At 42.1% G+C, this 24,502-nt stretch overlaps 1 protein-coding gene across 3 annotated transcripts in view; it reads right to left on the bottom strand.

Annotated features, from left to right (window-relative positions):
- Nucleotides 1-24,502, bottom strand: part of tmtc2b (transmembrane O-mannosyltransferase targeting cadherins 2b) — a 131,116-nt gene that overhangs the window by 56,324 nt on the left and 50,290 nt on the right. For all 3 annotated transcript variants that reach the window (XM_038705302.1, XM_038705303.1, XM_038705301.1), the window contains one exon: nucleotides 944-1,520. In XM_038705302.1, the coding sequence (XP_038561230.1) occupies nucleotides 944-1,520 (577 nt within the window). The remainder of the gene's footprint in view (nucleotides 1-943; nucleotides 1,521-24,502) is intronic.

Genomic DNA, 24,502 nt, shown 5'->3' with positions numbered 1-24,502 from the left:
GTACACACAAACAGGGGAAACTCCAGAAGACTCTTGCACAAAATGATTTCTTACAGTGCTAATGTGTAACATGTGGCAAACAGCTGACTTTTCATCCATTTCAAAATAATAAACACTAATCTGTCGCTGAGCAATTAGTGAGTCACTCCCACATTGGGTTTGGTTTAAGTGATTTCTTGGTAGTTAAATTCTTAATTTTTTGTTTTGTCAGAGAGAAGTGTATGTGACTTTTTAAGGTGGACACATTTGGATTCAAACATTTTAAATTATAAGTCAGGACCTAAAATGTGGAACAGACCCGTTTCTTGTGGGTTCGCACATTAGAATGAGTTTGGCCCTGAGTCAGATAGGGTGAAGTTTATAAGAATTAAATTTCAGCAATAAAGCTACTTCCTACAGATTACTATAATGATTTTTCATTACCATAATTATACTCATCATCGTTCTCATCAATTACATTCATCTCAGATTACCCATCAACAGATGCATTAATAAATGCCTTCTGCACAGGCAGAAAAAAGACTTTTGCTTTTCTTTGCTAATGTGTGTGTGTTTCCTTGCATTTAATGGAAAACACAACAATCTGACCTGAATGACACAGCTGTGCATACACAAATCATGTTGTGATGAAAAGAAAAGAAAAGAAAAGACACACACACACATATACACATAAATAAAAGGCACACACATCTATATCAACTTTCCACTGCTGTTTGCCATATTCTTGGGAGTCTGGGAGCGGGTGCAGGAAATCAGATACAAGTTTCAATGTTTTCTTGCTTTTATCTTTTATCGTTTTTGTATTATTGTCTTTTGGGTATTATTGTCTTTACACAGCATTTTGTAAATTGTTTTTGAAAAGTGCTCTACAAATAAAGATTATTATTATTATTATTACTACAAGTGAAAAAGCAGCATCACAGGGCGAGATCAAACTGTTTACCTTGTAGAGGAGCAGGATGACCTGTCGCAATTTGAGCCTGTGGAAAACGCAGATGTCATACAGCGCAGATATAGCCAGGACGGTCACTCCAAGCTCCTTCCACAGCATGCTGCATGCAGCGCAGCCCAGGCTGCCCAGGAGCCAGGCCATGAGCCGCCAGGGCCCGGCGTGGCCCCGCAGCTTGCAGTGACGTATGTAGCACAGCAGGGACAGCAAGAAGAACAGGGCGGCACCTTCATCAGCCCGGCCCACGACGCCGGCCACCGCCTCGGTGTGGATGGGGTGAGAGGCGAAGAGCAGGCCGGCGAGTAGGCTCCACGGGCCTCCTCCAAGCAGCAGGCGAGCCAACGAGGTAAACAGGCCTGTCACAGCCCCATGGATGGCCACGTTGACCAGGTGGTAACCCCAGGGCTCCAGCCCACCCACTGCATGGTTGAGGCGGAAGGAGAGGGTGCAGAGAGGCCGGTAGGATTTATGGCTGCCACTGTGTGTGAGTAAGGTGCCCCAGAAGTCATCGTAGAAGATGTTTGTCCAGGGGGTCTCTGGAAGCAGGTCCTGATTAGTCTTGACTGCACGGCTGTAAAGAGAACAAAAAAAGGTTAGAAAAGGACTTCTGCGTATAAAAAAACATGATGTATACTGTAGATGGAATGGTCAAATTAATATTTGAAACAGTAGTGACTGCTGACATTTTGTCAGTTCAATCAATGTCACACTGCTTCACTGCCTGACCACTTTACCGCCCTGCCACATTCAATAAAACTGCTTCGTCTGAAAACAGTGTTTATGGTATACAGTATTTCTTCTGGCAATGCAGTGCACATTCTCTGAGGAGGATGTACAGCTATTCTTTACCGGTGCGGACTAAGCAGAAAATATAGGTTGCTCTGAAATGAAACTTTGCATTTGCTTAAGGCTTTACCCCGAGAGTGTGGTCATGTGGCATTCACAAACAGAAAATCTGAGGGTGAGCTTCAAGCTCTGGGCAGCTTTGCCACCACAGCCACAGCTCTTACAGCTGTGGACTCTGGGATTAAGCAAGAGCACCACACCCTTAGCCACAAACAAATACTGGCACTCAGTAGGGGAACGCCATGTTTACAAAATGGTGCTTAGAGAGAAGGTGACCTGTGGTGACAATCGAAATGGCAGCTCAGGTTTTGTCTACCAGTTGCAGAGGACGGAGCAGCAGTGATGCAAAACAGAGAAATATGTCCATGTTTAAGGACATTTCTGAACACAAAATAGGTGCTTTAAGCCCATCTTGGCAGGCATGGCCACTAAATAAGGAACCGGTTTGACTTCCCCTGTCAGAGATGAACCTACGTGACCTAACTTAATCCTGCTACATCAGCCACATGCTGTGTGTCAGTGGAGTGGGTGGTGGAGGGGTTGGGCAGCAGGGGTCAAGGGAGGAAAAAAAAAAAAGGAAGTCATGTTTCCACCTACAGGGGTCCTTAAATGTTAAATATTTTTTCCATCTTTTCTGCCATGTTACGAGGTGTCTGACAGAGTGACAGGCCTCTGCTGCTCTCACCGGGAGATGGTGATGCTGATGCTGATGATTCGAAGGCAACAGAGAGAGCCTCCACAGAGAGAAGAGAGTTTGTAATAGCAGAACAGAGGTGTTGTAATTAAAGGCGTGTTAGATGAGACATGACACCTGATGACAAGCCAAGTGCACCCGGTTGTAATGTGTCCTCACGGCAGTTGCAATTAACACACTCCATTAGTTCAAAGAGAGATGAGTGGAGAAAAAGTGGAATGGAGCCGCAGAGTGAATTACTCGAAATAAACATAAACGTGAGAAAAATGAATGAATCAAAAAGGCAGGGACTCGACGGCCTCCTCAGCCGATCTGAAGCTCTTAAGCATAACACATTACCTTGGCAACTGACCTCTGAATAACAGAAAGCTCAGCGTGTGTTTGGTGTGGTGCAGCGGGGATGGCAGCATTCATCAAATCCCAAAATGAACCTGGTCTCTCTGAGACAGGTGAGCAGAAATAGCCCATCTTATGATGGATCTATGGGAAATAAATACTACCTGACCTCAGGATGCTGAAAGGGGCACAGAAAAAAATCAGCTGGGATATACTAGAAAAGCCTTGGATCTCAGCGCACAGATGATTGGGTTTCTCTAGCTTCTCTAGTCAGACTGACGGAGGCTCCAGCCCTCCACCAGCAGGCTTAAGAGTCAGTAGCCCAGCTCTCCACTTCATGACTCAGATATGCCAGTTTATTTTCTCTGGCCCATTTGTCAAGCGAGATCTTCATTCCACCGCAGGATGCTCACATAAGAGGCATTATGGTTCAATTACATCTCAAAGCCGTTTTGGAGACAAGTGCGCTCTTTTTCCATTGCAGTGTGGTGGAGCCAGCGAGGCCAGATACATTATATAGTGCCTCAAAGCCACACCAGATTTTAATGGCAGCATGGCACAGTTAAAAGCCTGTGACTCAAAAGACCACTGCGTTTACAGCCTTGACTTCCTGAGTCGCCGTGCAGGAGGTTCATCTTTCACATTGTCTACTGCTTATATGCCACAAAGGCAGGCGAGCACCTTACGTGCTGGTGTTGACAAGAAGAGAAAGAGGGGGGTGTCACCTCTTAAACCACTCAACAACAACAACTCTGAGCAGATGAATGGGATAGACTCACAGCTGATCTACCACATTTGCATCATAGTCCAACTAGTCATGGTGAGTCTTCCCAGTCTATGGCGAATCATTAATCCACCGCAGGTCTTCATCATCCTCACACCCTACTCCTCTACCAGCTAAGAGGCCAGCTGGAGAGGCAGATTGAGTTTCTGCAACTGGCTAAGCCCAAGTCTCAGTAGAGCTGGCAGCGAGGAGGACCTTTCTGCAAACCTTTTCCAGCCGGAGGCAAATTCCTCCCAGGGGAACAAGGGGATCATGTGGCCACTAACAAGAGAAGCCCCCCTGAAAAACTTTTCTACCTCCCATTACTCTGTTTCGATCATGTACTTTCTGCCAACATCAGTTCCTCTGACAACGTGTCTGGATCTCAATCATGTGCCTTAGTCGGTCTGGCCCAATGTGGAGTGAAACGGAGGGTGAAATTACAAACTACAGTTTTATCCTTGCTTGTGTAAATACAGTATGGCATTGTGCAAGGAGGACATCACTATTATATAAGCCTTTCTGTGCCTAACGCATTATACTGAACACAAGACCACTAATTGGGATAACTGTGGTGAACTCAGAGACCCTAAAAATGTTAACAGTATTTCCTCAACTCGATATTTTCTGAAAGGTGTTACATGACTTCATCAAAACGAAGACAGGTGAATCCTACTGAACAGAGAAGACAGCCAGTCTGTTGTTCATATCAAAGGCCTCACTAACTCTTCTTACAGCTTCACATAAAAGATCACTTTTCAGAGAGGACAGACAGGACGGTTAAAATAGCGCATTTCTTCTACGGTGCAGAGACTTTCCCCATTTTGTTAAAAGTCTGTCAAATGGCTAAGTTATCCTTTATTCATGATCACCTTTTTTATTTTTATTTTTGCCCAAAATGGAGACTCCAATATCGAGCCCCTTTGCTGGGTTCAAAAGCATTTCCATGAAAAATGCTCCTGCTATCTCCTTAGCTGAAAAATAATCATGTGCGAGCTAACCTCTTTACCCCTGGAACCGTTTCACTTATAATGTGAATGCATCAGAAGGGTGAAGGAAAATAGGCAGGTCCAATGACTGCAGGATCCCAAGTAAAGAGGCTATCTAAAATTGAAGATTGATTGGCTTTTCTGTGCAGAGACTAAGCAGCGGTTGCACACAGGAGAAGAGACTGGATATTAGAAAGGAGATTGAAAACCAAGGACATGTCATGAGGATTTTGCCTTTACAACTACCCAATGAATTTGAGATGAAGCTTTGAGTGAAATGGAGCTGTATGGCCAGAAAAAAATCCCCTTTAAAATCCTCCAAAGCCTGAAGGCAAAGCACATAAAAATAGGCAAACTATCCTCACCAAAGAATGTATATGCTGGGCATCTGTCTGCAAATCACACAAGGGAAAAGCATAAGATCTATTTTGAAGTGAGAGGCACCTTGTGTGGCTGAAAAAAAAAAAAAAAAAAAAAAAAAAAAATCAATCAGCAAACTGGAGGACATCAACAAGTAAACAGTAAACAAATGACCACCCCCTTGATTCTCTTTCAGCAATTATAGCATTCTCCTATTGGATGAGTTTGAGGAAGCAAGCTAAGGTTTAAGTAATAGTTCAATATTTGGGGGAAAATGTATTACTTTCTTGCAAAGAGTTAGATGAGAAGACTGTTTAAAGGCTGTTTTTTTGCTCCTGAGTGAAAGTTGAAGAAACAGTGGATCATTTAACAAATCTGAGGTAAAACATTGATGAAAATATTATTATTAGAAAAAAATGGTGCTCATTTGTTCGTGATTCAAATGAATTAAATCAAACATTTATTGGACATTTGTTATATTGTTATTTAAAAAAATTATATCGCGATAATTATCATTTTTTGTTTTATTGCCAAGCCACAGTAGCATGTATGAGTCAAAACCTGACTCTAGATCTTTGTAGTTGAACCTGTTAAGCCAATATCTGTACCACAACACTCAAGAGCTTCCTTTCTCTGTGTTGCTTCCATGTCAGACTGCCACCACTCTCACACTCTGTGCAATCAGTCTGAAAATGCAAATACATTTCCCTTGTACAAACTTCCACATGAGCAGACTGTGATGAACAGTGATGAAACATCAATCTTGAGCCAATTGTTTCACAACATAACACACTAGTGAGACAAAGTAACCTTGAAGAAATCAGGGATCCAGTCACTGATGTCTGAGTTAGGCTACTGAACAAGAAGGACAGACAAAAACATGTCAAAAGGAAACCAATTAATAACATTCACACTGACTCCACAGTGGGTGACAAAAGTACAGACTAGTGCATAGTTTGGCTATTGAAACACGAAGAGAAAGGCAGCCCTTTAAAAGACAAGGCATATAAAGATTTCCATTTGTGACGGCATGTGAAAAGAAAATCAACTCTGGTAGGAGTTTGGGGAAAGTGATCGAAAGCCTGCCAACTACATGTCATCACCCAGCTTCAATATCTGAAAGAAGCACAGTGGTATTTTTAGACTGCCCACAGAGACACTGGGGTAGCCCACTCGCTGTTTCCGGCAAACTCTTTTGTCTAATGTTTCCTCCCATGGGCATGCCAGCAGGTCATTAATGGCATACTTCCACTGCACTTATGGTACCTAAAATAGAAAAAAAGTATTATGGCCTATGGCCATGAGTGTCAAATTCAATTTGTTTCTTTACTAAAATGTTGTATAGCGAAGAAAATAGTGTCCTAACAACACAATTATAAAAGTCTATTTAACAAAATATTTCAGCTCTCAAATCTTTTCATGAAACGAAAGATAAATAATGTCTTATTTTGGGCCTTTAGGGTGCTGTAATTAATGCATTCAGTGGCTCAAAAAGCAAATTTGAATACATCAATTATTAATGCAGATGGTGATGAAGATGAAATGCACAGAGATGATGGGGGGTGGGGGGGCATAATTTACCAAATGAGAGGGGGAAAATGACTATTTTGGGGCATTGTTAAAAATATTGTATGAGACCCACCAGGCACTCACCAAACAAGATAAAATACAATCAAGTATTCTCATTTTAGAGTCGCTGAGCCAGGGAGAAGAAAGGTACCTGGGTCCCATTCAACATGCAGAAAAAGTTTGTTTTGGCTTACATTCAGAACTCTCCATTTCTGTGTCTTCGGGCTAAAATGTAATTAATAACACCAGTATCAAAGTGCCACTGAATGTTTTGATATTTCAACTTTAACAAGAGGGCAGGGCAGTGAATGAAATACGAGGAGGGCTAGAGAGGACAAACGCTATAGCCGACACACCACCACTACGGGCTGCCGTAAAATCCCTATTGTCAAGAATGAATGGCTGCTTTCTCTCATTGGACATATGTGATTAGTAAGCCTATATTAAAAGGTCTTGATGAAAGAAAACAGCTTCAAGGAACATTGAAGAGCATCATTTTTTTTTTGGTACAACAATTCTTTGATATTGAGGCAGAAGAAATATTCTCATGCTATTTCAGTTTAATTCACTGACCTGAATATAAACCCATGCACATATTGACATGCATTCTGAGTGAGATCTATAACACCGACTTTCGTCTCTTTTTCCTGTCAAACTAAGAAATATTATATTAATTCATCTGGCCTGAATCTACTGTGTCCTCCTGAACAATTCTTCCTTTTAATATTCTAACACTGGATATCATCAGTTTGTGTCATTACTGCATATATATGTTGGCTTTTTTGGTATGGTCACCACTTTCCCACTACCTCCTTCCTCTAAAAGATTTACTCTATACACTATGATGCGGTGCAAAGTGAGTCTAAACAGAAACATTTGCTCTTGATTCTGAGCCACAGGCACCATAACTTTTAATTTAATGTTGATATTTTAGATCAGATTTCTTCAAGTTGCAACTTATCTTTTTAAACAAAGAAAAAAAACTCATAATAAATGTACAAATGCAGGATTCATTGCCTCAAGCTTTGCTGAAAGTGTTGAGTGTACATTTTTGTGCATTCTTTATCATATTTCAAATCTGCATGCACACTAAAACAATACATCTCACTAAAAGTTCACTAAAAAGGATCAAAGTGGTTTTCAGAGTGCAACACACAACACTGTGTCCAGTTCATTCAGCAGCATCCCCTAACTAAATGGGATAGGTCTTCTCCCTTCAGGGAGGGATTTTGCAATGCTCCACTGGCACAATCGTACACACACACTCCATTTCATGGCACAGCAGACAATCAAACACTGGGACACCGAGTCTGGAGCAGGGCAGGCTCTTCCAGTACTGCAGTGTGGTGAATACCAGTGCCTGCTGTTTAGCATCCCTGATCAGCCCTTTGTGCTGTATGGGATGGGCACAGTAGGGCATGGCCTGAATGCTGATCCCCAGAGCTAACAAGCCAGCCAGCAAACCAACCAACCACTAAGCCACACTTCTATCTAGCCAACCGGGCTGGCAGAACAGGAATCCTGGCAGCCCAGCATTGAATCCCATAGTGTAAGGTTGCCAGGGGCACGCATGAGTCCTGCTCAATCCTCTGATGTCCAGCAGAGGCCTTAGGGCCACTGCCCTGTTTGATAAAGCTGTCTGGAAGTCTGCCTCTATTGCTTTTTGACCAACTAGACATCAAAACGATTTACCAATGCTTAAACAATACTCTGTACTTTAAAGAATCCAAAATTTAATTTCAACGGCTTCCAATGCAAATGGAAACATCATATTTGATAAAGGAAGAATAGTGTCTAATTTGACCTAACAATGGCAGAGAATGATGTTGGAGTGTTTTACACAAATCACCAAATGTCAAAGTCACATTTGCAGGCCAAGTGTAAAGTTGTGTGATGTTTATAGTCAATTCCAGGTGAAACAGCCAATTACAGGAGCTACCCGTGCAGAGCAGATCAGGATGATATACACTCTGATTATTGTATCCAATAAATCTGTCAGCATGTGCCGGGCTGTGGCAAGGCAGCAAGGAGCTGCTGGGTCACCGCTGTAGGCCTCACACACACATCCCTCTCTTTCTCAGGCACTAACTCTTCTTTCTTTTCTTCCATCTACAAACAGAAAGTGTTGCTTTGTATCTGTCACTACCTCCATCTTCAACTGACTGCCTTGCTGGGAAAGTGCGGCAGGCAGACAGAGCTAAGAACTTTCCACAGCTGGGGCTCAGATGGTTTTCATAAGAGTTAGTCCCCCCACTGAGGGTGGAACTCAATTGGAACCCCCACACTTTCACATATTGACGCACAAGCACCTGTCTGTTCAAAAAAGGAAAGAAAATGAGGGAAACAAGACAAAGAGTCTATGGCCATGCTAGCAGCTCTGTGCCGCTATATGTAGCTATTCGCATAATGGTACTTTGAGCTCGCTCTCAATGACAATGCTACATGCTGATGTTTAGCAGGTGTATTGTTTAGCATGTTTATCATCTTAATTTAGCATGTTGGCATGTTAATATTTGCTCTTAGCAAAAACCAAAGTACTGGACAAATGACAATGGGCAAAAAACAACTGATGATGATGCCAGATTAAATGTCAGGAAATCAATAAAGTCATTAATATCCTGAGAAGAGAATGAATGTCTGTACCAACTTTCAAGGCAAGCTGTCCAATAGTTCAGTCTGGACTGAAAGTGAAAGACCAACTGACCCGCCATCCCTAGAACCGTTATCTATTACTATAATGTAACGCTACATTTCTCATTAAGTCTAATTATTCTAATGACGTTGACTGTCTATATTTAGATGGTCACACAGTGATCACTAAGTTGATAAAACAAATACATTTCTTTAGATTAATTTGACACTAAAGCGGAAAATTTTACATACAGGTTTTAATCAAATAAATGTCACGGCACGACAAGAATCAAGAACAAGGTCTTTGTTCTCAGACTAGTTCTACCTCCATGTTTCCCCTCCGCCTGACCCATGTCTAATGCTGCGGTAGTTACGCAGGCTCTGCTTGGAGGGGGCCACTCCACAGCATTCCTCCTCACAACAGGAGGGCTTTTGTTACACTCTGACCTTTTCGGCCATGTGGTAATAAATTTGTCTGATTTGTTCCTCCTCTCCTTTTTAGAGTGCTTCTCTTTCACATGGAGAGGGTGATCAATGCAGGGGAGGCTACTCTTTCTGGGCTTGGGGCTCTGTTGCGTGCAAGACCCATCCGGCCTGGCCCACCACTAGGCTGTTCAAGCATTCTGGTTTGGGCTTTGGAGGATGTTGACCCACGGAGGGGTTCAGCTAGACCCGCACCAGATGGAGGGGACCAGCAAAGAGGATGGAAAAATCCTGTGCAAGCCAGAGCTCAGACGTGTGTGCAGAGAAGCAACAAATGAGTGAATGGATCGTCTGTCCAACATTTGCCATTTTCTTCCCAAACCTTTTTGCATGGAGGGGCTTTACGAGATCCAGCAGCCCTGAAGGATGTGCCTGAATCATGGCACATCAACTCAGAGGCCTCTGCTCACTGATGTTTATTGCATGGGGGCTTAGGCGCAGGAAGAGCCTTTGAGGATGCCAGTGGAGCAGAAAGGAGAAGACATCTTTAGTGCCTCGACCATCTTATATCGTCAGCATTTGAAACAGCTGTGTCTTCTCTCAGTTCTCCTCACGGCTGTAAGACTCTTCTATCTAAATATGAAGATGCTGCCTGAATGCGCGAGGACGCAGGGAGCTCATCTTCCGGCAAGATTTGTGATTAGTGACTATGTTCAAGAAACCAAGTACAATCAATCAAACACAAATAAATATGAGGGAGAACCAATCAGCTAAAGACACTAACAGTGCAAGAGAAAGTAGGCACATGGAGACCAGGAGAAAGAGAGCAAGTGATTACTTTGCTCTTAGTTCAGATCATACTGTCATTAGCTTTATATAAACCTTTAAAGCAGACTTCATGCAGCTTCTCTCTGCTCACAAAAAGGCAGCAACCACAACACACACATGAAAGCTTATTTGGTGAATTGGGACACACATACACAAAGAATCATTACATTAATGAATGGCAGCGTTCAAGGATGCAGCTCTGAGTGATCTCATTAGATCCTATCACAACAGGCCAGTGTTCTCACACTGCTCTCATCCCAGCCACCCCCCCCATTTGGGCTCCAGTTCTAGGCCCTAATTTAAGACACATGTAGCCTACTCAAACAGAGATCAAAAGCCCCCATCGACAGCCACGTGAGCGTGTGGAGGCTGACAGTGTTAACGTGGAAAGACGGGGGTTTGGTGATCCTTCAGGGATCAGCAAGGCCTTTTTGTGACAGACTGGGCTGATGCACCTCTGATAGTTGATATTGACGCCTCATTAACTTCTGCTTGCTCTCAGAATGTTGGGGCCACAATGAGGAAATCAAGTTATGGCAGGATGGTAATCTGGTATTTATTTTAACTTAAATTAGCAACGGAAAACTTGCTTTAGGGGGTTGACGCTTACATTTTAAGTTAAAAGTTAATGAAAAGATCATTTGTATTGTATTCTACCGCTTGGTAAGCAGTGTTTACGTGTGCAACTGAAAGAGAGAAACAGATGAATATAAAAGGAAAGAAACAATGAGGAAAGCAAAACTCTACATCAGATCCATCTCCATGGCCTGAAGGCTGCAATTAATGCAAAAGGAACCTAAATATCCCCGCCTGCCATTGCGTGAGACAGCACTGCCTTGTAAACCTATAAACATGTCCAAGAGGAACCCAAATAGCCTCTTACGTGTTTTTAAATGCTTTGTCTTCCACATGGTGTCAATTTGCATTTTTGTAAAGGAGCTCATTTACGCATTTTAAATTTTATGGCCACCAAATCACAGAAACCACACCGCCTCTGTAAGCAGTGCCTGTGCTTTGGATATCCTCACTTAGTTTTCCACTTAGAAAGTGTAGAATCTCTCAAATGCATAAATCAACACAAGTAAACACAGCAGTCTGACAGAACTTGATTCCATGTGGTCAAATCATAAGGAAAGAGCTTTTTTAAGTGCTCACTATCGTCACTCATAAGCTTTTCTTTTACAGCACTTAAAGCCTTCCATTTCAGACAAATGCAAAATACTGTCACAAGTAGTATGTACACAATATTCAGATTACTTACACTGCTGAGGTACAAAAAGTCAACTAATCACAATGGAAAGGAACTATTACAACGGCAATATGGAAAACAGACATGCAAATCAGACATTTTACTATGACAAATTCAGTGTGCATGCATCTAATAACAGGGCTTTGTGTCCTGAAAGTGACATAAATGGAAAACCTCCATTAACAGAAATGTTTCCTCCCATCTCTACGTCTTTGTATGGTATTGTCACTCCTGTCACCTACACCACAAAAGACTTTCCCCAGCGAATCTCTTTGTCTGAGCCATCGTCGGCCTAAATTGAATTCCAAACTAAGATACAGCATAATACTACACCAGTCAGCACTACTGGATTTTCTAAAACCATTTATTAAACACACCCAATAGCAGGCTTACAACATGCCACATTCTACAATATGTATAATACAAAAAATAATATAACGTTAATAAGAAAAACAAAAAATCAGATATACTTCACATGTTGATGAGGCTGTATCATTAGCTTTAAAGTACCGTGGGTTGAACTGAATCAATTAGATACAGTGAGCAGCAATCGATGCATCTGGCGGAGTCTCCTCTTCCGCAAGCACACGAATCACATGTGTAGTTTCCCTGTCCTGAGTGGCCTGGTTGTTAAACAGACAGCTGGGTGTTTTCTTGTACCTAACTGGCTGGCATAAATGATCCAAGTTGCCCAATTTCAATACTTCCTGGAAAGGCTTGTGTTGAAATTGAGAAATAGCCCTGAGAAATACTGAGCATTCAAATTAACTGCATTTTAAGAAGCCCAATTAAAAAAGAAATCCTATTACAAACTTTGATGCCAGGTCAGCACACTGGCCTCAGAAGCTCGTATTACTTTGATGAGGGGTTATAAAAGTTTGGCATGACTGCGATCTGATGTTACAGACAGTTAGTGGCAAAAAATGATGCTCAGTTAAAGCAAGATATTATGAAAATCATCCACCCCGGCTAAGACATTTTTCAACCGATACCTCAAAAACTTTCTTGGACTTTGCAAAAACTGTGTCAAATACTACAGGCAGTATGGTGACCTGAATGAGTGGAACAGGAAAAAATAGGATTTTTTCAAGGCCTCTGATAAGGCTACCCAAGAGGTAGCGGTTTCCCTTTGATGTTTCCCCGTATTATATTACTGGTTTGCGGCAAAACAACAAAAGACCATGTAGTGTGGAGGACGTGAGTGGACAGGCATTAAAAAACTGCATGTTAGCTTCACTCTTGCAGGTCTGTGCAGGCAGCATGGCAGCACCGACAAATCATTGCCATTCGTATGGCAAACCAGAGCAAACTGGGGAATGACTTCATGAGGTACATGAAATGACAACCCTTTTGCAGTTTACAATGGTTACAATGACATCCTAGTGAAAGAAGGATTGGGATTTCATTAAATTTATATCATACTATCCTGCATGATTCATGTTAATGAAGTGTCAGGGTGGTACAGTCGCTACAGGCCTTCACATAAGTTTTCTAAATTAGCAAGGCCTCCAATATAATGAATGAAAGAAGAAAGAAACCTCCCTGACATGTGTGTCAAACATCAAAAAGCTCCATTCTACAGATAAAAAGAAGAAAAAAAAACAAAAAGAAACTTAATAAGCCTTGGATATAAAGATTTATGGATGCAAAGTCAGACATTTTAAAGGACGTAAAAGAGAGAGAGAGAGAGAGAGAGAGAGAGAGAGAGAGAGAGAGAGAGACATTTTAGTGTAGTATCCAGACTTGTGACGCCTGTTTTTTTTTAGCTCTTTAATTCAGTCAAGAATGATAAATATGTCTACAGGTTTGCTAACAAAAAAAAGCCCTTTCTGGGGTTCATGTGGTCTGTCATGGAGGTTGCTAAACTGCTGGGGACCGCTGGGGCTGAGGTCTGCTCTGTATTGTAGCGTTGTCTGCAGTTAAAGCATGCATGAGGTTTTAATTCACTAACAACACAGCAGAAACTGCACCACGTAAACAACAGTCCCTCACTCAGGAAAAATGTTGATTAAACTCAACAAACATAAAACAAGAATCTCATTTAATTTTTTTTTTTTTTAAGTGAGGATTGCTGGGATTTCTTTTACATCTTGTGTCGCAATGAATTTCTCCACATCATCAGCTCAGCTCAATAAACTGCCCAGATCGTCAGCAAAACCTCCTGAGCAACGTGAAATCAAAACCCCCTTTTCTCCTTTACTTAGGCACATTCAAACTGACAGAAAGACTTGCATTCATCGTATTTCTGGAATACTTGTTGGTGGCATATTGGAGGTGGATTGAACAAAGCTGAGGGAGTGGACGCTGAGGCACCGGGCCCCCAGATAGAACGACAAAGGGCCCAGCAGAGCCTAGGCTAAGTGAAAGGGCCCAGACAAAAGGCTGAGAAGAAGAGCGCTTTATGGGCTGGTTGGAGGGAGAGGAGGCAGAGCCGGGCCTGTGCCCACGCATCAAGGCCCCAGGTCTTGGTGAGCCGCTGAAGCACGACCATGTGTGGTCCATTATTGCACCCAGCAAGCAGCGGACACCACGCCTCCCTCAATGGGAAGAAGGATGCCCCCTTGCTGATTGCCCCGAAAACCTGGTAAGAAAAGGCTCACAGAACAAAAGCACCTGCCCCGTTGGGAGAGGGCCACTGAAAAGGTCACAGGAGCATGCCTGCATGGTTTTACTCTTCTTCAGGGGAGTACAATGGAACTGACAGGTGTTGGAGGAAGTGAGACAAGAGGACAGGGCCAGAGAAGGGAGACGGACGGGTTTGAAAAGGGGAGAAAGGGGAGACACTCCCACAAGAAGCAAATGCCTTCCTGAGGGGAGCAGAACATGTTTTCATGTCCTACATTTTGAGTAAGCTTGTTTATTGGCGAAGCAAACAATGGAACCCTGCTGAGCAAACACGGCCATGTGAAGTGGTTAACAGTTGCAGACGGAAAGGTTGTCACCGGAACTGTCTATTGTCTGCGCTTATCTGTTTATAATGACGCCTGACACAGAACCACCACAACAAACATGTCAATATTTCCAGCTTTACGCGCTCAAGCAGAAAGGACTTGTCAAAACACGAGAATAAAGCCTTGACTCATCCTTCCGTTTGTTCATTTGTCTTCATCCGATCTGACTGCGAATGTCGCAGCCCTCGGGAGCAGGAAACAGATGGAGCCATGTCCTTCATCAGATCAAAAAAAAACAGGGAGGCGGTGCAGGCCCTTCAGCCCCTCGTCTGCAGGCTCTGCAAACACGAAGCCTCTGTCTGCGTCAGCTGCTCTCTGAGCTGTTTCCAGGTCAGCCGCCAAAAGGGGGCAGGGAGCAGGCAGCACCTCTTCTCAGGAAACCTTTCCTTAAGAAATTAGGGTCAGTGGCACTTCTCCCTTGAGTGCCCAAGTGCTCAGGATCAGAGATCAGGGGAGAATGCAAGGAAGAACCGGAGGACACTTACGTCATTGCTTGTCCCCTCCTGTCCCGTCTTTGGTGAGCAGGTCTCTTACACAAGAGGCTTTAGAGCTGCTTTATCCGCTGCTAACAGCACATGAGAAGGGGTTTCAGGGATCATCAGGCTGGTGATACCGCTCATCAGACACTACAATCCCTGTCCTGGATGTCCAGCAGGTCATCTCTCACAACTGTCACTGCGTATCCATCAGTGCTGAACACGCATTGCACATAAACACGCAAGCTTCAGACAGCATACAGCAGCTTGTTGCAGTCTATGATGGATGCCTGGGTGTGCCCGAGAAGCTTAACAGTGCTCCTGTTTCCATGCAACAGGCCGTGCTTGAAATCAGCTCGGATACGATTAAATAAACTGCAACACAGAGAATGCTTTTTGCTCCTGGAGAGAGTGGTGTGTCTCTCTGTTGTAAAATATGATAGTTAATGTTATGCTGCTGTAAATGCTACTTCCCCCCCCCCAAATCCAGGCTGCTCATGGTAGCGTTTAAGTGATAAAATGAACAAGTCAGTCTAACCGTGATTTCACACTGTGAGTAAACAAGATCAACAAGTCACCAGAGGGCCATTCATTTCTTATTGAGAGCTGAGAGAGCACGGACAGACGAGCCTGTGCAAGAAGTCTGCGGGCTGAGAAAAGCCACCACGTTTGAACCTTTCATGGACTTTTAAAACCAGCCATTAAAAACCAATAGATTTGCTCCCCTTGTTTCAATGTAATATTCTAAATGAATAAGTTTACCTAACAAGTGGGAAATGGACAAGATTATTCAGTTACTTTTATTTGAAAACCCAAATAAACAAGTGTCATGTGTATGTTTATTTTTAATTAATTAATTAGAGCTTTACAGTCATACATGCCACCATACGTGCCATCATGTTTGTGTTCTGGTCAGCTTTTTGCAGATACATCAGTGTTTCTGCCTGCCGATAAGTAACAAGAAATTAAAATAAATCAGTTTTTTACATAAACAAATCTAAGCAGCAAGAATGTTTGTTTATGGCTATGTGTTTATTATTATCTGATTTGTTTAACTCATATATTGGTAGCAGCATCAAAATTCTAGTATCAGTTGGCCCAAATATAAGAAAATAAAAGCTACGTTTGGGAGGGTCAACTGGATGTGTACATACTTGCAACTGGTCTGTGTTGGTAGCATTTATGTTGCTAGGCTAGCGAGTTTCTTTAATTCTGTTTATAGTGTGCAGACTTTGTCTGCCCTAAAAGTCCTTAGCTCAGTTTAATCCACAGGAGTTTCTGATGGGTAATGCAAGGTGAGAATGGAAGAGACTATAGTGAAAAGGATTCAACATTTTTACTGCAGAAAAGGACTGAGGTTCGGATCTGTCAAGGTGCCAAGAATTAGAGGTGTGACAGAATGCCATGATGAGGAACTCAAAAATGCGACCGCTTCCAAGAGCGCGAGAGCATGTGAATATGGAACTGATAAACAGACTGAAGATTTTCCTCCACGGACAAGCCAGCACATACGGATTTAGGTTCTGCTTTAATGGAGGTATTTCATGTCTCATTTCTACAAGAGAAAAGGCTTCAGAGGTGAGGACAAGCTTCTCTTTGGACTAACAGTGTCTCAGGGAAACAGAATTGTGTAATGACAAACTTTTTACAAAAATAGGGTCATCTTATAATTAAAACCATCTTTTATGTGGGCCAGTACGATAATACAGCTGGTCCCCTCATCCATGTAGTTGGACCATCTTGCTCCTCCCTCAGAAGAAAACAATCCATCTGGCTCACATTGGGAACCCACTGTGAAAACAGAGGTGGTGAGAGCTGATGAGACCATCATTAGAACATCTGGAGAGGAAATATCACGATGACAGTTTAGTGTCTTTGTCTGTTAAATTTTGTGGTCAACCAGTTAAAGGACCGGGAAAACACAGAAACAATATTTGGTTAACAAACACGAGGCAGTAAACAGGAATTTTGCAACATCGCTATGGGTGTGACCACCCAGGTCCAGCATCTGGGATCTAGTCTGGAAATGAGTCAAACACAATCCAGCACTGTGCAACACAAAGAAAACCCACATGCTCTTCCTGTGGTGCAAAATCAAAGCTCTTCCCTCTTAGATAAATATCACCCAACAAGTATATCACACAATCTTTCATCGTCAGGCCAAATGTGGAGGGGAAACAATCATTTCACAGTATGTGCAAACATGTAGGCTAATTTCTAAATGTCTAAGGATGTCTAAGGAGGAACAATAACGTGATCACTGCCAAGAAGCTTTTTTGTATCTGTTTCCAGCCATTCCAGCGTGCTAACCTCTGCAGCAGAAAATCCCTCGGCTTATTTCTCTCTGGACTGTTTGAATTAGCCTGGGATACGCTGTATCACACCATCAAGACAGGAACATTTAAACAAGTAAAACAAAGCCAGCTATGGTGAAACCCTCCACCCAATCGGTCAGGCCCAACACAAGGTGATAAGTTCATCCTTATTCAGTCTCCTTCACTCATCGTCACTCCACTCCCACCTCACCGGCAGATAACAATACGACATCCAGAAATAAACTGAAAGAAGAGATCAAAGATGTTTGAGTTGAGCTGGCCAGAAATACCATTCTGAGCTGAATGTTGCTCTCCAAGCATTTGTCCAAGTAACAAACTGTCACTTCTGGTATGTGCTACTGAATATAATTGGCTGGTATATTTTTCATCTTGCAACACCTCCAGCTATATTTCATGCACAACCCTCAGGCATATGCAGAATATTAATAAATCAAGACAAAAACCATCCAGAGTGCTGCTTTTGGATGTTTCCTACACACTGGGGAGTAATTTGTTATTGCAGGTGGGCCCTTATGAGCACAGTGTTCCTTCTCAAGTATCCCAAATAAAGAAAACAAAGGCTCTCAGATTGGAAATGAAGCATTTTCTTTCTTTGCTCTGCACAGAAAGCATTAAATACAAAAAGTGTAGCTTTGGATGATCAAATGACTGAAAAAGTCAACAACATTTAACAGTTTTTTGCTCTAAAAAATATTAGGCTGATGCCAGGGCGTGTGTGGCAAACACTTTGTATAAGTAAATTAAGAGAAGTAGATTAGTCTATTTCTACCATAATCCCTTTGTAGCCCAGAGGAAGGGATTTGTGGGACAAGCATGTGGGGGTGGGTTCGCTCTGTGTCCACCAGTACAGTATGGAGAGAGAAGCTACGATGATTTGACCAGATAAGCGGGCCAAGCTTTCGTGCTTTGCTCCCCCCTCCCCCACCAACACACACTCCCAGACACACTCCCAGACACACACCCAGACACACACCCAGACACACACTCGTGCATATATCTTCCCGCAGACATACCAGGAACAAACCATAATGGCACAATGACCTACAAACCACAACCCCACGGGAATTATTCACAAGCTTTTTAAATCAGATTCCATTAAAAGTCAGCTGTAGCAGCAATTGGGTTGCATGCATTCTAACACACCATATTCTAATGAGCTTAGACTTCTGCTTTGTCTCCGAAATGCTGTACATCCTGTACAACGATTACAACACAGGTAAAAACAATTATGGAGGAATCCCAAAAGTTGTAAAGAGAACAAAAAGAGAACAAAATCTATATTAACGTAGATGGTATTTTACTTTTCTCGTAAGATGGTGATGATGCTAAAAGTCTAGAAACAACATGAGCAGCCTTACAAAAACATCCATCCGCTTTAATTTCCAATGTCCATACTATGTTTTTTATGGCTGAGTTATTAGCATTAATATAGATCTTATTATGATTAGATACATGTATGATTGAAGTAATTAACCTCACTAAACCCAATTAATACTTAGTGTAACAGAGAGTAATTTGAGATAAGGACCTTGCTGCGATAAAAAAGTGCAGTTCCACATAACACAGATAAGTGAGTAAACTGTGAAGACTCACGGAGGCTCGAGTTATTCATCATGACGCAGACATTTACCAAAGCAGCAACTACAGCTGGGAGTAAGGCAAAACCTCCTTTCATGTTTCTCGTCTCCTTTCAAGATTTGTAATCGAAGTGAATTAAGCCAAGAATGAAAATAAGATGCTGCCCCTGAGTTAGTTGGTAGAAAGTAACTTTGTACCTTTAGTCAGGGACATGCAAAGGACTTTTGTTTTTGTGTCTTGTGTTTTTCTTCCCATTTCATTTTCTTCTTTCTGTCTATGAATGCTTAATCAGGGATGGATTAAGCTTGTCGTGTCGTCATTATTCCGCTATTCTGGCCAGGAATCTCTTGAAAGAGGAGGTTTAGATCAATTTCAGATACAACAAAATTCATGCGTTTTAAATTCAAGTGTCACACGAGTGCTCACGAGGTTTAACAGGTCTCATGTTTATAGTGTTTACCATTTTAGAAGCGTTTTAGCATGCTAATAGTTGCTAATTGACGTGATGATGGCACTAGAAGTGTGAGACATTTCGCTGATTGCAACTACAAAGGTGAACCTCGAAGACAAGTCACTCATTAGGATTCATTCTCTGGGGACCATGAATATTTGAACCAAAAGTCATGGAAATCTGTCAAATACATGTTGAGTTATTTCACTCTGGAGTGATGAAGCAACCGATCGACAGACCCACACTGGCACAAACAGAAAATACAATTATTATTATTATTATTATTATAACTTCCATTAACAGCATGTTGAGGAAACAGCAAGGGCAACCTAGAGTGTGGTTGTAACACATTATGTTTAAAAGTGAGAATACTGGAAACACAGTTTTCTGTATGTAAGTAATTTGGCATTTAAATAAAACATTTACAAAGAATATTAAAAATGGAACTACATCGGATGGCTGCCAACACGTACATGCTTAGCATATACCAGTGGGTTTCTGAATAATTCATTTAAGCAAATAAGGCTTAATATCACACAAATGATTTTTGCAAAATATGTAATAAACCCATGTTGTGTGCATTACATAACCTTGAAGTGCAACTGGAAACAATTAACACTTTTACAGCTCTTTTTTCCCCCAGCTGTATAAATTGTGCCCCTGTTTTATAAGTCCTTCATAGTGGGATCATGAAACAGAGCAGCTTGTTCACAGTACAATTCAGACAGTGTATGAAATGTCAACAACCTTAAATCAGTCAATAAACTGCAACTACCTTCCAGGTTTTCTAAAATTGTTTGATCATTTACTCAACAAACCACAGAGCATCTTAGGCTGCCAATTGCTGATCCGAGAAATATTGTGTTTATGATTCAATTTCCTCCCTGGATGGAGAAAAAAGTAGCACTACTGGCATAAAAAAGCAACATACATTCAAACCGCCTAATTCCTCTTGTTCTCAGTGCTCTGATGGACCACCTGTTAGACTTGATGCTCATTAAGCTGGAGAGTGGGAGGCCACCATGGGGCTGTTCTATCATATAGTCAGACTCATCCTGGAGGAATCCGGCTGTAAAACGCACTCTCACTGGGAAATCACTCAGACGAGCTCATAAAAGGCACACACAGCGTTTACTCACACGAGCTCACACATACACACACGCGCACACAGCCCCAATATGCCCAAACAAACACACATTGCTGAATTGGAGCAGACGCAATCACAATCACTGGTCCTAAAGGATTCAAAGGCCCATTATCCAGTGGGTTGGGGATTTGATTTTCTGTTCGGGTGGCTCCAGCGTGACAAGTTGCTGGTGAAAATAGATTATCTCACCAGGGAGTAAGAGATAACTTCCTTCAGCACACAGCAGATGATGTCTTGTAAACATTTTGCACTCCCATTCTTCTGATGGAGTAGGTGTCATCAGCGTTTACCGGTTTCCAGCACCCTAGTAACTGTGAGACTGTGCGATTTCACTAGGCACAAATCTTTCAGATATCCTTGATAAGATCTGCTGCAGCCAAACAACTTTCCTAACAACATACTGACTGTTAAGATGGCTGTTTTATTATCTCCATAAATCAGCCCTCGCTTGAGACAACTTAACTCCATTTGAAGAGGCTACAGTTTAGGCAAGAGGTCATAGCCAAATAAAAATGAGCAGAGATAGGACCACGCTGCAAGTCCCTTTGTCTTCTATGATTACCCAGAATTCCTCTCACTAGAGCAAACAGATAATGTTAACCTCACCTCGGATATTTATAGGTGTTAAATGAGCACATGCGGTTTCTTTACATCGCCTGCTGGGCCGTTTTCTATTTATGTGACTCTTCTGGGGATACAGCATCGCCTCCACCAGATTGTGGAGGATGTTAAGTCTCCCGCAAACTATTTTTGAGTCTCGGGATCAGGTTACTCTGTTTTACATGTACACGGGAAGTTTTTCCATTGGTAATGAGAATCTGTGCCAGCCCAGAAAAGTGCAAAGCGCACTCAGCAGGCCCCAGGGGCAGACAAAACAGCATTAAGTATTAAGGCTGCTTAAATGGAAAGAAATTCACTGTGTCAACCCAATTTCCTCATGAAGGAGCAAGGAAACTATAATCTCAAAAAATAACATGTTGACAGAAGGTGTACGTACATCTTGCTACCAGTGCTGTGGTGGTAATGACCAAAAGAGTGAGGTGCCGAGAAATTACATTGGCCCCAGTATGTGATCCTCTGACTCACAGGGGGAGATTAGTAGTGATGAAATATTCAAGCCTACTGTGGGAATGAATAAAATTCCCTCCCTGTTCACCTGATAGCAGCTTTTGGCATAGTAACATAATGTATAAGATAAGCTGTTTAGTGCTTTGAAACAATTAGTGTATTAATAGAAAATTAACAGTTAGCTATATCGATTTAAGTTAAATTTTCCAGATCCTCAGATGTGAGGATTTGCAGTTTTTCACAATTTCATATGGTTATAAATGTAATAATTTTGGGGTTTTGGACTAAGTTGGACTAAATGAACATATTTAAAATGTCCCTGTGAGCTCTGGAAAATTGTGAGGGGCATTTTTCAGTATTTAGTTTGCAGCTGGTGTAAATGCTAAAGTTAGCATGCTAACATGCACATAATGGCAACTCTTCCATGGTCCTAAGCTGGTATAATGTTTGCCATGTTCATCATCTTAGTTTAGCATGTTAGCATGCTAACACATGTTAATGAAGACTTAACTTGAAGTACAGCTGAGGCTGAGTTTAGCTAGTATTTGGTGAAACTGAAATTAAGATGAGATGATGGCGCCTGAGGGGACCATGAATGTCAAGCACCAAATTTCATGGCATTCCATCCAATATTGGAGGGGTCCAACCAACACAGACATCCACAGTGCCAAGCAGCTAGCATGGCAAAAAGCCTAATAGCAAGTGATTTGTGCGCTACAATCGAGCTGCAGAGCTAAATACAGAACATCATAAAACATGGTGATGTAAGCAGTAGACTACAAGAAGTGTGATCAGCAAAAGGAGTTTAAAATAGAAGAAGCAGTAACCTGGTGAATTCCCACTGAACGGTAAATAATAATGGCCAGAAATGAAAATGAAAACAAAGAAAAGCTTTTTCCGCCCACACAGTAGCCATCCTACCTTGGTAAGATAAATGTGACATGAATTCTTAGAGAACAACACCTGCTGGTGATGTCTCTACAAACTATTTGTGGTGCAGACTCATAACTACAAGTCCAGGTGCTCTGCAAAATCGGTCCTTCGACATCAGTCCAATTAGCCTCAGAAATCTTTGTGGGTTTGGGTTTGTGTTTAGATATCTGTGCATGAGCGAGAGAGAGACTGTCATCTGTGACGTACCGCCAGAACAAATCAGCACCAAGTGAGCCCTTAATTCAATGATGTACTTAATTACGAGCAAACTGCATGCTTAATGATGAAACGAGGGACACTGTGGAAGGCAGAACGTGTCGAAGCAAAAGAGAGACAGAGAGAGATGATGTAAGACACAGCTGCGTGCAGATGTGAACAAAGCAGTGGGGTTTCATTATATGAACCTGCTAGCATGTCAGATCACTGATAACAGCATTAAGAGGAGGACGAGCTTTCCCAGAGGAAAGATTTACCCGCCTCTTTGACCTAGAAGAAGTTTGTGAATTTAGAGTGGGAGGAAGGTTTCATGTCAGCTTCTTAACTAGTGAGCCATATACAATCCAGAATTACGGTAGGGTCAAAAAGTTTTGGCTAGTTCATCTCCTGCTTTGATCTTGAGGCAATACCCAGGTGCAGAGCAAAAACATTTATCTTATTAATAATTTATTATTAATATTAACATTTCTTTGTGGCCACTTTTTTTTAGCCATGTTAGCAGCTTGGTTCTATGGACAGCAATGTTATTTGGTCGTCAGCCATATTAGTCCCCACTGAAATATCACTATCACTAACTACTGAATCGATTGCACTTAAATTTTAAAGTAGCTCATAAATCTGAGGAAATTCTGGTCTCATATCTTATATTTCAGTACAATGAGCAAAACAGGAGAGGACTAATTTTTTAGAATTATTTACCAGAATTCTGGTAATTGAAACAACTATATTGTCCGCTGACAACTATTTCCACCTTTGTAACAAATGACTCTGACCACAAAGCTCCAGCCATTTCAGCAGGTACAATCTGGGAGTGAGGACGAAACAAAGGGCTCATCCTCATCCGTCAGATTACCCACTCATAATTCATCCACTCAAATTCAGCTCAAGCTAAGTCTTTCATCAATGCCAAAAAAAGTAGTGGTGAATGTTGGTAAATTGCTGCAGAATAATGAAATCACATGCAGCAGCTGCAATGGAGACCCCACTCTCTGCCATGCCTGTTATTCCAGTGCAACAGAGTGCATTCCTGGAGCTTAGCAGATATTAAAAATTCAAGTCACGCAAACTGGGTTAAAATGCCACACAGTGTACATATTTAGTTCAGCTCAGGAGCCAAAGTGTTCAGGCCAGACTCTTGCATTTGCAAAGAAGTACACACTTTAGCACTTTGGAGTGTCGACTGGCAGCTGTGGCCGTCCAGAGGAACCAGCAGGAAAAGGCTGCTCAACTGTTGTTCAAAAAATGATGGGAAGAAGGTATTCATGATGTCCTGTGATTCTTGTTTATCACTTAAACTGTGGTTTATGCTGAAGGACGCAAAGGCGTGAAGGCAGACATCATCCTCTATACTGCCCTCCTCATCCCTTCTACAATCCTCAAGGACTGTTTTAAGGGCTGCAAGTGAGGGAACTTCAGTGAGAGGCCTTCAGCAGCAGCACTAGAGGTGTGCTCACAGGTTTTTATGAGGTGCAAAGTGAGCTATTATTTCCTCCAACCCTTCAGCTTCCTTTCCTGAGGGCAAAGAATTCTCTCTAAACCCCAAAGAAAAATACTTGTATATGGATTTTTATGACTCGAAAAGTGTACTTGCAATTGACCTATCCCCTGTTTTGGCTTAAAAAAGACTGCATGGTAGGATTCTATACTGTACATGCAAACAACTCAGCAGCTGGTTTCAAAGTTGGAGCCACAAAGAAACCACAGGCTCA

This window comes from Micropterus salmoides, unplaced genomic scaffold (genome assembly GCF_014851395.1).
Source record: "Micropterus salmoides isolate LMB-PRFRI ecotype aquatic unplaced genomic scaffold, ASM1485139v1 Ms_hic_scaffold_8, whole genome shotgun sequence".
NCBI classification, from domain to species: domain Eukaryota; kingdom Metazoa; phylum Chordata; class Actinopteri; order Centrarchiformes; family Centrarchidae; genus Micropterus; species Micropterus salmoides.
The sequence above is the reverse complement of the archived record's forward strand: the minus strand, read 5'-3'. Positions and strand labels throughout refer to the sequence as shown.